This window comes from Pleurodeles waltl, chromosome 3_1, assembly GCF_031143425.1.
Source record: "Pleurodeles waltl isolate 20211129_DDA chromosome 3_1, aPleWal1.hap1.20221129, whole genome shotgun sequence".
Classification (NCBI taxonomy): Eukaryota; Metazoa; Chordata; class Amphibia; order Caudata; family Salamandridae; genus Pleurodeles; species Pleurodeles waltl.
Window position 1 is genome coordinate 647,481,600 of NC_090440.1, and position 12,952 is coordinate 647,494,551.

General features: G+C 43.8%; 1 protein-coding gene across 1 annotated transcript in view; it reads right to left on the reverse strand.

Moving 5' to 3' along the window:
• LOC138283526 (mucin-5B-like) overlaps positions 1-12,952 on the reverse strand; it is a 466,047-nt gene that overhangs the window by 193,455 nt on the left and 259,640 nt on the right. Inside the window, exon 15 of the mRNA XM_069221466.1 lies at positions 9,001-9,095. Coding sequence (XP_069077567.1) covers positions 9,001-9,095 — 95 coding nt within the window. The remainder of the gene's footprint in view (positions 1-9,000; positions 9,096-12,952) is intronic.

A 12,952-nucleotide genomic window follows, 5' to 3' on the forward strand; every position in this document is an offset into this window, starting at 1 on the left:
AGACTCCTTCACCAGGACCAGAGGACAAAAATAAGGTATGGGTTAAATGGCAAAACCACCTCCCATTTTGGTGTAAGTCGGGGTGTTTGCCAGGGGTGTGTCCTCACCCCATTCTATTTCTTTTATACATTAATGACCTAGAGAAAAAGTTGGTTTCTACAGGAGCTGATGTGCCCCGCATGCACAATAGAGCGAATCCAGCCCTACTGTATGCGGATGATGCAGTCTTATTGGCGAGGACTGCAAATGGGCTCAAACTGCTAGTGGATAGTTTTTTTGAGTTCATGAGAAATTTAGACCTGGAAACCAACTGCTCGAATACCTTTGTAATGGTTTTTTGCCCTAAAAATACCAAGACATACCCTTTACGGATAGGAGAACGGACTTTAACCAAAATAGGTTCCTTCTATATCAGGGGCTAGAATTTGACGAAGCATGTAGTTGTCATCCCTGCTGAAAAAACAGGGTTTTACGCATGGTGTGTACAGTGGGTATTACCCACTCCCTGGCTGCCAATATAGGGTGGAAGCAGGTTGCCCCCATATTGGAGGTTTATAAGAAAATAATTCTGTTGGCTGTGACCTATGGCATGGGGTTGTTGGGGTATAAAGGTGTTGGGAACCTCCAGTTAGAGGAAAATCGATTATGTCACCAGGTGTTGGGTGTTCCGCTCTCTACTCCTCATTTTTCTGTCCACCAGGAACTGGGTCTTGAATACTTACAAGATAGAATTAGCATAGCACCGTTGGAGCTGTGGTGTGCAATTTGGCTTAATAAAGAAGCCGCCCTCAACCAGTTGATAATTCAGGATTGCCTTCTTAGTGATCCTGCTTGTTCAGTCTTAGGGCTGAAATACTTCAAAGGTCTTCTGAATGAAGTATGTTGCCTACATTTGTTTAAAAATCCACATTTGATTTCCAAAAAAGACAAAACGTGGATATGTGACCGCTTCCTTGAGTTAAGGCGGGCAGCTTGTGAGTCAAATGAAGTGGTCAAGGTAACTGTCAAATATTACTGTATGGTACAAATGTGTCCGGGCCCAGACCCTTATTTATTGTTTGTATATAATGTGTATGAGAGATTGCTTTTAACATGCTTCAGACTAGGGTCCCTTCACTGGTTACTGTCCTTCCCTCAATGACAGTTTTCCTTGAGCTCTATCTGTATCTGCCCCTGTGATGAGCACTTTCCACAAATGGTGCTACATTTTATGTTTCTTCTGTAAATACTATCCACCTCTAAGAAAATTGCACTTGGTACCTCTGTTAGGAAATTACAGCTTTGCCAATTGAAGGGCTGCTTTGCTTTTTCTTTTCCTCCAATTAAATGATTATGAGGTATGTAGCTTCGTGGGCCATTTTTTGAAAGGAGCGGTGGCCTGGGGTAAGAGGATGCTGTTTTAAAACAGTAGGGATGATTTTTCGTAGGACCTGTAATATTGTTATATGTTTTTACATTTAATGTGATAGGTGTTTGTTTGAATTGTATATAGGGAAGGACCTGTAAGTGGTATTTATATTTCATATGCCTCTTTATCTCGCATTAATTTTAGTATCTTGAACTTATGGATGGTCTCCGTGATTTGCCTGTATGTTTTTATTGGTGTTTCTTTTGTGGATATTATCAAATCTGAATAAAGATTTGAATACTTACTGTTACTGGTCCCGGATTATTTAGACTCACAAGAGGCAAGATGGGTAGGAAAGCTAGTGGAGGGGCTGTGATGAAAATACTTCTCTAATTTGAGAACTCAGCATTACAAATCTATGTTCAATCTTTACTATACACCCTCCAAGCTGTTCGGCTCAGATAAAAAGGAAGATGATAGGTGTCCCTAATGTGGAGAAGGTCCGTCTGACATAGCAGTTATGTTCTTTGGTTGTGGGACACTTTTTGTAAGAAGTAATTTGGAAATGAGAGCCACATTAGTCCAGCTATGATGTTGTTTGGTATTGATCAGGGCTTCACGCAAGATCTGGGACAGCTGTATTTAGTCTTCATCTCCATTACAGTAGCACACCTCCTAATAGCAATAGCATGGAAAAGTGCTGAACCACCCAATGAACAACAATGGTTTGGAGGTTTGTTAGGCGTGTATAATTTAGAAAAGTCACTGTTTAACTATAAGGGGAGGGAGGCTAGGAGACGAGGTTGAAGAATTTGGTCTCTAATGATAGATTGAATATCAGATAATCTGAGCTTTGATGACTGGTTAGCCCCAGGTCTGGATAATGTGGGGTATTAGAGTGTGTATTTGGCATGATTTCAGCCTAATGGAGAAATCATGAACTCAGCGGTAATCCTGACCCTCACTATATCAACTCAAAAACAGCAATATACTGGCATCTTATTTATGATGGATTCATTTTTATTAATTTTGTTAGTCATCGATGTGGCTGGTCCCTCAAATGCTTCGATAATTTGTGTTACTTGATAACAAACTGCCTGGGATGCCTTATACTGATGCTGAGAGGGATTTTCTTATGTTTGTCTACCATTGCTCCTTTTTTGGAAATAAAATTATTTAACAAAAAGGAATTATGATGAGTTTAATGAGTTAATCATTTTGCTTATAAAAGAGCTACCTTTGGATAAAGGCAACTATAGGAGACTGTCTTTCTATATAGTGCAGTAAAATGAAGTACACTGCAGAGAGTCCAGTGAATCCCCAATTGGTATTGGAGAGGCAAATGTAGATAGGACTAATGCTCTATTTGTGGTACTGTGGGCGAGCAGTTAGGCTTATCAGAGGGTGGTGCTAAGCATTTGTTGCACTCACAAAAGTAATAAGTGAGACACACCCTCAATAAATAAATCTAAGACCAATTTACAAAAATAACATTTGATTCTGCATGTGTTTTGAACGAAAGAACTTCATTATAGTGTAAGCAGTTTTTAAAAGATAAATACTTTGCAGTTTCAAAAATCAACACAGTGCAATTTTTCAGTTCAGCCATGGCTATGGGAGGAAAACAAGAATGCAGTTTTGCAGGTAAGTACATCATTTACAAATCCAGTCTTAGGGATTTTATGTCAACACCAGGCAAGGTTCAAATCAGTACCAAGAGTGCACCCACATCAGCACAGGGGCATCCGGGTGTAGAGGTCGAATTCAGAGTCGGGTGCCCAATCTTAACTAGAGACTGGAGGGTGAACAAAGATGGGTTGCTCATGAGTGACTAAAGCGGTGTGAGGGGTCGATCGCCTGTGGTTGAGGTGAGCACAAGGGGGGCCACCAGGCAGCACCAAACTTACACCCTCAGCGACATTGGGCGGCCTGGGGCAGAGTGCCGACAAAGGCTTGGGCATCAAATGTTAACCAACGGACACTGGGGGTAACTGAAGATGCATTGCTCATAGGTGAGTAAATTGGTGTAAGGGGTGGATCTCCTGGGGTTAAGGTCAGCAAGGGGGTACAAGGCAGTACCAAACTTAAACTCTCAGTGTCACAAAGGCGACCGGGTGCAGAGAGCCAACATTGCATAGGGCGCACAATGCAAATCAATTGGGGAGACCAGTTTTGGAAAAAGGCTGCAGGCTCGGGTCAGGAGGCTGAACGAAGAAAACCCACAGCTGCCTAGGTAGGTTCTGATGCTATGAGACGTAGGGACACTGACAGTACAGCAAATCAAGATCCAGAGGCTTCGGATGCAGGGGTGTTCCTTGGCATCCAGGACAGCTTACTGGGTGGTTGCAGTCAGGGGTCGTCTTTGATTTGAGGTTGCAGGCTTGGAGGCAGAGTCCAGCAGGGGTCAGCCCACAGTGGACATGGACTCAGAATCAAAGCCAATGGGCTACTCGGCTTTAGGGTGACTACACCCTTTTTATGACCACTTCCGTTGAGAAGTGGGAATAACCCTAACCCTAGTGGCCTAATTCCTTCCAAACAAGATGGAGGAATTTATAAAGTAGAGTCCACTTCAGTTGTCCACCTTAGGGGTGGGATAGACATTAATTGGGCACTTCTCCTAATTTAACTAATTTTCCTGCCTGTGCTGCCGCGAAAAGTGGTGTCTGGAAAGGGGGGTTGGTCAGCTCCACCATCTGAGAGACCTGGGTCACAGTACAGAGGCAGCATGGATTTTAAAGCTCCCCAACCTGGAATGTTTATACTGCCTGGGAGAGGACATAATACGTCTGCCCAGTGCAGGCTTTTGTCTCTAGGCCTAGAGAGCACTTGTTCTTAAAGTGGGGGGTCCAGAAATGCGTCTGTGGTAGCTGAACTGGTCAGGACCAGTCAGTTAACACATTAGTAAATGGCAGGTTTTCAGGGGGCACCTTTTAGATGCCCTCTGTGTGCATTTTTAATACATCCATCACTGGGGTCAGTCAGTGTTTATTTTTCTGAGATATTTGATACCAAACATTGCAGGATTTAGAGAAGCCATCATTTTAGCTGGGGAATTCGTAGTGACCAGTATCCAGCACATGCATTCAAGATGGCTTCCCTGTACACTTATTATGGCTGAGAATCAGCAAAGATATAGCAGGGACATATGAGCTCATGCAGATATGCCCTTACCTGTAATATAATGCAGCCTGTCTTAGGGTTGGGAGATCTGCTAGAGGGGAGATTTACATATATTGCATGCAGTGTTTAGAGGACATGGCACACAGGCTGTGTGGCATGTCATGTTTTCAATTTTGGAAGCATCTTGTCACACAGCCTGCAATGGCAGTCTGCATAAGGTTGGTGCTGGGTCCCTCAGAGTGGCACAAGTTCTGTTGCAGCTCTGAGCGACCCTCTTCACTACCCATGCCCTACCCATACAACCCTTTGGCATTACCATTTTTACCTTTCCAGAGCAAGCTGTGAATATGGTTTATGCTCACTAGGGTCTTATAGGGGGCTGAACGACCTAGTCACTTGGGAATCAATTGACCAGGTATCTTGTTTTAGGGAAGGAACACTGACACTGGGGACCTGGTTAACAGGAACCCAGGGTATTTCAGTCAAAGTTGCATCCAAAAACCATACAAAAAGTGGGGGGTACTGCAACCAGAAACCAGCTCCCTACACCAGCCCCACCCTAACCCCCTCCCTCCCAAGCCAACAGGCCAGGAGACTGCATGGTTGCAGGTCCTACTCTGCCTCACATCCTACTGTCTAGGTCTTTTCCTTTGGGAAGCTGAACTACCTCAAAAGCATTAGGACCACATTTACAATGCTCTTTGTTTGCTTTTCCCTTTTCTTTGGATGAAATGTGTCTACCTCTGCTAACCCTATTTTAGCCAGGACAGCCACCAGCTTGCCCAAAGAGCTTACTCACAAATGGAGTAATGCCACCATGAACAACAGGGTCAGGGGCCTAGCCTGCTATTTGACATGGCGTTGGACCACCATGCCACGGGTAGTGCAGCCATAAATCTTAACACCCAGCAGAGGCCTCTGACAGCTTCACTGCCCAGAACCACACCTGTAGGTCTTCACTAGCAGGTAAAGGGGCTATATTAAAGCCTTCTTTGGGTTCATAGTGCCTGTCTGCTAGTTTAGAGAGGGGGTTACTACATCCAGTAGCAAAGACCCTTCTTCCACTCTCTTTTCTGTTTGTAGAGGAGCCACCAACTCAAGCTTAACAGTTGCCTGACTAGTCAGGACATCTTGTGGGTCAGGCTTGGCTTCACCAGTGCCAACCTTTGGAGCTATTCCTCACTGGGGCACAATCTTCTTGGCTTACTGGAACAGTGGCTAAAAGATGCCCATCTTTCCTACAATCCGCCACATTTTTCTTGGCCATAAGGCACATCCAAATCTGCACAGTGGTAAGTGTAGCTGGAGTGCCCCTGCCAGCCACTATTTCCAAAAGTGCTATGTCAGTGGATGAGAATCCTTGGCGGAGTTGGATGGACTTGGGCAGGTTACAGTCTATGGGACTGCCAACATCTAAATCGGGCGGCAGGATCACCAAGCCTGCGGACAGGTTTTCAGTCAGAAAAGCTACGTCGGGACCGTTCCCACCAAGTTCTAAATTGGGCACTTAGGGGGTCATTCTGACCCCGGCGGTCGGCGGTCGCCGCCCGCCTGGCGGGAACCGCCATTTGGCCGCTCCACGGTCAAAAGACTGCTGCCGGCATTCTGAGCTTCCCGCTGGGCCGACGGGCGCTACCCAAGGAAACGCCCGCCGGCCCAGTGGGAAGGAGGCCTGCAACACAGAAGCCGGCTCCGAATGGAGCCGGAGGTGTTGCGGGCGTGTGACGGGTGCAGTTGCACCCGTCGCGCTTTTCACTGTCTGCTAAGCAGACAGTGAAAAGCTTCATGGGGCCCTGTTAGGGGGCCCCTGCACTGCCCATGCCAGTGGCATGGGCAGTGCAGGGGCCCCCTGGGGCCCCTAGACACCCGTTACCGCCAGCCTCTTCCTGGCGGTGACAACCGCCAGAAACAGGCTGGCGGTAAGGGGGTCAGAATCCCCATGGCGGCGCTGCTTGCAGCGCCGCCATGGTGGATTCGCCCAGCCGGGGGTAAACCGGCGGGAAACCGCCGGCCCCAGTTTTCTGACCGCGGCTTTACCGCCGCGGTCAGAATGGGCAAGGAAGCACCGCCAGCCTGTTGGAGGTGCTTCCGTCATTCGCGGCCCTGGCGGTCTTTGACCGCCAGGGTCGGAATGACCCCCTTAGTCTTGAAGGATAAGTTATCAAAAACTGTCATGAAGACCAGACCCTCTAACCACTCTATTGATCTGAAACCAGGAATTATTACAAAACACCTTGTTCTCCACCTGCTCTCCTTTTTGATAAGTCTAGTGAACCCCTCCCTTAATCAGGAGTGTTTCCTGATGACCTCAAAAGTGGTCAGGTAACCCCCACTTCTCAAAAATTCATCTACAAATGTGGGTGATCTCAACAACTTACCCTGTATAAATCCTATAATTTCTTGCAAAAGTTATCAAAAGCTGTATTCCAAGTCAACATACTTAACATGTCCATTCTCAGATGAACACTAGTCAGATTTTAGTCAAGACTGCAGCAACAAAACAGCTGGTTACAGATGTCACAGATGACTTGTTCCACATCATGGACTCAAGCAACTCCTGCATCCTTATTCTTCTTGAACTGTATTAATTGAAAGAGTAAAGCACGGTATGTTTATAAATGCTCTCAAGCATTGGATGGGCATTGAAATAGTGGTCCTCAAATGGTTCATGTCATGCTTGGTGGACAGATCACATAGGGAGAAAATTTACTCCATTTACTAAATTGCCCTAACACAAGGGGGCCCCCTGGGGATCTATTTCTATTATACCCTTCACTACTTGTAAAGTGAACCGCCTGGAATCCTACTAAAGAACTAGGGGATTCTTTATCATCAATATGCAGATCATACACAACTATATCTAAATGCAACCTCTCTTAATGACAATTCTCATCTAGCTCACACTCTGCAATCTGTTTAGGACTGGATGAGCCCCATCATTTAAAACGAAATCCATCTTCCTTGTCCCAATTAACACAACCAGTAGAATCTTGGATTGGCACAATCAGCATCCTTAACTACAAACATGCTATTATGCACTATGTCACAATGGCAAAGCCCTGTGAGTCATCCTTAGCAAAGATACAAATACTAATAATTGATACAAATAATAATAATAATACAAATAATAATAACAGATACAAATAATTTTTAAGAAATGCATGTTTTCAATTGTATGTGGACTGTAGACATTGCTGTTCCATTCCAGATTAAAAGGTTAAGGGGCTGATTTAAGACCCCCTAGCGCCATCCTAACGACACATTAGCATCATTTATTTTACACTGATGTGGCATTTGGTGGGCAAAAACGTGGTGCTCAGAGTAGGCATTAAAAGGGGGCATGCCATTGAATACAATGGGACCCTATTAACTCTGCAGGAGTGGAGCCTACATTTTGCAGAGTACATCAATAGTGTCAGGAATTCTGATGCTATTGCCCCCTACCCTGTGCCCTGGTGCACTGTATTTTAAATATGATGCACACATGGTGGCAGTAGAAGGCAATAAGGGGGAGCAAGGAAATTGGCGCTGCACTAGGTATCACTCAGTAGGGGGTACCTGATTGAAATACTGATTGATTTCAATAAAGGTTACGTGGTGTTTCACAGTAGCCAAAAGTTTGAGAACCACTGTGCTATGGCTCAATCCTTTTTAGGAAGAGCTACTACAGTAATTAACTCTTTGCATCCGGGTTTCTGTACCACTACCTCACTGACTTTTTTCAAGTCCCAGCTAAAAGTCATTGTTTTTGAAAGACATTTCAATTATTTCCCTTCCCAAACCAAACCCTTTATGGACTTTTGTTTTGCACTGTGTCTTCTCTTGAGGCTTACACATATAAATTGATTCTGTACCATAGTTTATTTAGTTTTGTACCTGTTTCTTCCTATCAACAAACAGGTAGTGCTTGTAAAACGTATTACTCCAATGTAATGCTCCTTGCCTATTGCAAAGCGTCCCAACACCCAGGTGCAACGCCTGCGCTATATAAAAATGCATAAGTAAATACAATAAATACATTATTTGATCAAAGCTGCGCCTTTTATTTCCCCCTAGGTTGCTTCCCTATAAACCCCCCTCAACCATATTATTTGCCATCACATGCTAATGTTAAGTTTTAATCTTTGTTTTCAAAAACTAAGATAGAAATTCGTGAAAAGTGGCATCATAGGAAGCTTAGGTTTGCCAAAAATAGGCCAGGCTGGTGGCTAAACCCTGACTAGTGTCTACGGGGTATGCAAAAAAAAAATAGAAAAAGAGGTTGAGTTGTGATCCTACACTATGACAAATTAAAGATATGTAGGCAACTCAAATCACAAAAGTGAATTGTACGAAAATGAAAACAAAATAGGTACTTTTATTATACAATGTAACCACACTCGTTTCAGATGGATAAAAGGGTTAGGAGGGGCTGCACATATCGTAACGGGAACTTGTGCCGCTAAAAAGCGACGTCATTTCCTAGAAGTTACATTGAAATGTATGTTGCTACTGTTAAAACTAAATGGATGGCAAAAATAGTATTGTACCTTGTAAAAAGTGTTCGGATTTACAACACTGTGACATTTAGCGAAGGGCCCCTTGGGGTCTATGAGTAGTGAGCACCAGTGCTCGGCATATTGTTCTGTGGAGAAAAAGAAATAGTTTTTTATTATTTTCATTCTACATTGTAAACTTCTAACAATATACACATTAGGAAGAAAGCATTTGTAAAACATTGTTTTGTTGCACAATCTAGATTTCTCAGTAGCACAGCACAATATACATTGGAGTGAAAAGATTAGTATAGACGTCCTTTTCTTGAAATAATCTATTATTCTATAATTAAACGTCACTTTAATCATCTCCTATCTTGAATTTGTAATGCAATATTGTACAATTACTTATGACATCATGCTTTTAGTGGTTAAACTGCTTTCCTTGTGAGTAGCAAAAGCCAAATTAACTCTGAAAGGTCAGGAGTTTGGACATCCTTATTCTTTTCTGGTGGCACATAAGTTGCAACATGAGGCTCTAGAGGTCGAAGCTTGTCCTCAGTAAAGATGGCTGCTGATTAACTTTCTCCATCTGAGACAGCTCCTAATTCGGACACTTTAGACCAGAGATCTTCAAACTTGTTGATGCCAGACCCCCTCTCAAAGATTTTTAGATGTAAGGACCCCCTCCTGACAAAGAATTTCTCGAACCTGGTACTCCTCATCATCTACAATAATAAATGTCCCCATTTCCCACAGCAAATCATTTTTACGGTGACAAAATAATATTAATATTAAACAGTGTTTAGCAAACCAAAGGTCAGTGAATATGACGCATGGTCAAAGGTGTAGCTAAAAACAAAGGTCATCATTTATAATGATTTGGTGTAAGACAGTGCCACAAGTCTTCTTGCTACACTACCCTACGACAATACAAAAGGGCAGGAGTCGACTGTATTTATGAAATGCAGTGCATTTCTGTCCTTTCCCCCCACATTGAAGCACAAATTGGTGACTAGCGCCAAAGTAGGCAGGATTGTTTTTGTGCATGAAGGGGCACCTTTGTGCACAAAAACTATCTAGAGAGGCATTCTACCTCTTTCGATGTGTGAGGCAGATAGCAACACACTTGGGAAGAGGAAAAACAAGGAGAAATTAAAATATTTCTCCTCACTATGCCTGCTCTGGGAAGGCATAGGTTTTTGCACTGCTCCAGTTTACATGCTTTTGTAAATCTGGGGCAGCATCAAAATCCATGGGTGTTGCATGGGAACACCCACCACAACGCCCATGGAACGCCTCTGTGATGCAAAGTAAGGCAATGAAGCGGCTTGCCTTACCACCATCCTCCACCATGGGCGCAGCCGGATTCCCGCCATCCTTCTGGTGTAATTCGGCTACAGTCATAATTTGGCTGATGGCTGGTAGCCGCTGCGACAGTCTTATGGCACCCATCACCGCAGCAGTAGGCGGTATATACCGCCAATTTTGTAATGAGGGCCTAAGTGATTTGCCCAGAATCACAGGAGGTTGATCCAACACCAAGACTCTAATCTGGTTTCCCAGCTCCAAAGTCAGCAGCTCTGGCAGTTAGGCCACATCCTCTCCTTTAAATGTTCTTGAATCATTTATGTAAGTGGTTCCCAAACTTTTGACTTCTGTGGACCCCAACGTTATAATTAATGGAACCAGGTGACCCCACTGAATATTTTTGGGAATTCTGGGCCTCCCCCCACCCCAATGAGTCATTACTGAAAGCTGAGGACCTAATCTGTTAATACAATTCCATTTTCTAAGCAGTTGTGGACCCCTGAGGAGCATTTGCAGACCCCCAGGTGTTCGCAGACCAAAGTTTGGGAACCACTGATTTATGTCTTTAGGTCTCCCCTACATGAGCATGCGCTCTCCTTTGCAAGAAGTATTTTGTTGAAAAAAGGGCTTGGAGTCCCCCCAGCTTTACAATCCGCAGGCTTTGTTGTCATTCTCTTTTGCTGCCTTCTAATTGAGCAGCTCAAGTTGTCTGCACTGCCTCGTCTTTCAGCTGGAGAAGGGGCCATTTACAGATGGCTTAATCTTGATTAGGGGGTCCTTCCTCTACTCATGGTGTGCCTGAGGTGTTTTTGTTTTATTTATTTTCTTTCTTCTTTCCTGCTTCAAACACAGCGCCAACAGTAGAAGACCCGTCAGTACTGCCCTTCTTGTTGAACTTCATTTAGAAATAGGCCTTAAGCATCTTTAAACATGCCTGTATGTCTTTGATTGACAGTTAAAAATGATCTTGTTTAAGAGTGAATGTACAAGAGAATGTGACAATTCTTGTTTTTGCAGTAGGTGCGGTAAGTGTTAAGCACTGCTGACTTTGCAATATGTGTATCATATGACAGTGAACCAGACACGTGTACAGCATTGTTTGACTCTGCTGTACAAGTAGCATGAATCAAGCCCATGCTTCATTGTACCTCAGCAAGGTCGACAACATGCAGCATGAATCATGCGCTTGATTAATTGTATCTCAGCAAGGTGGACAACAGAAACTGAATACTGTTTCATAAAGCAAAAAAAAAGAACCATTACAAGATGGTCACTGTGCATGAGTGTGCATATTATGCATACATGAGGACCATCTTGGAATGCTTTGAATTATACTGCATGAAAAAATATTCCACAATGGCTGTGGAGTCAGGTCTGCTATCAAGAAAATGCACACAGGAAAAGCTCCAGGGAGGGGTATCTTTCCAAGTGAATATTACAGACTACCAGCTCCTCTCTCAGTCCCCTTGTCGGGTGTTTGAGGAGTTAATGACCAACAAAAATCAAACAAAAATCACCTCATCCCTACAAAAGGACCTATATAACCGTTATACCCAAATCAATCAGTGATTCACTTCAGTGTTGTAATTATAGGCCGATTTCATTAATTAACAATAACACCAACATCCTGGCAAAAATCATGGTTAGAAAGCTAAAAAGAGCAATTACTACAGTGGTGCACAAAAACCAATTTGGATTAGTTCTGGGATATTCCTCTCAGAACCACATACAAATTCTATTCAGCCTACTATAGAGTATGACACATGAGCTGGGTAATTTGTCCCTCTCCCTTGATCTTGAGAAGGTGTTTGACCGAGTGCTGTGGGGCTCTTTTTTCGAACACTTCCAGGATGGGCATAGGCTCTACACTCATGAACATGACGCAGTGGCTGGACCAAGACCGCATCGCTGTGGTCAACTGTAACAGGTTTAGACTCTATTAATAATATAGGCAGATTGCCTAGTCCTGGGTGCCCCCTCTCTCCTCTACTGTCTTTTCATGCACTCGAGCCTCTGACCATAGCAACTCATCAACCACAAAAGGCACAGGATATCATCACTCCTGTGGGCATTTTAAAATGATACTATATCAAGATGCCATCCTCTTGACACCATCCTCCCCACAAATGTCTGTACCAATACTCATGGAACTTATCTTTTGCTTTTCCATCTTTTCATGCTACGAAATCAATTGGGCAAGAGCAAAACACTACACATGACTACGTGTACACAAAACATTCTCTACAGGGCTAACCTTTTAGCCGGGTGTGATGAAAGATGAAATACCTAGGTATCTTGAGGAGCAACAGCTTGTAGGGAATGAAGAAATATAGTGAGAGATGCTACGCTCTCTCTATAGCATAGAGGATTTAATCGAACAAATGCAAAAGGACTTTGCAGTTTGGATAATCCAGCAGCTCTCCAGGCTTCAACAATGTATTTAGTATTATGCCGCTTAGTATGATACCATTTATGACACCCTTGTTGTGTAGGTTCTCACTACCCTAACAAGACTATTGGATTTGGGCGGCAGAATCACCTGTACTGCGGGAGACAAAGTCGGATCCCACACCATGTGACACCTGTTGGCCTAATCTGGGTTTTCTTCTGGCTAACTAGCAGTGCCCCATCTTCACCCAAAAGCAGAGATGATTGGGGAAACCGGGAACATGACATAGATGGCTCATCAGGGGAA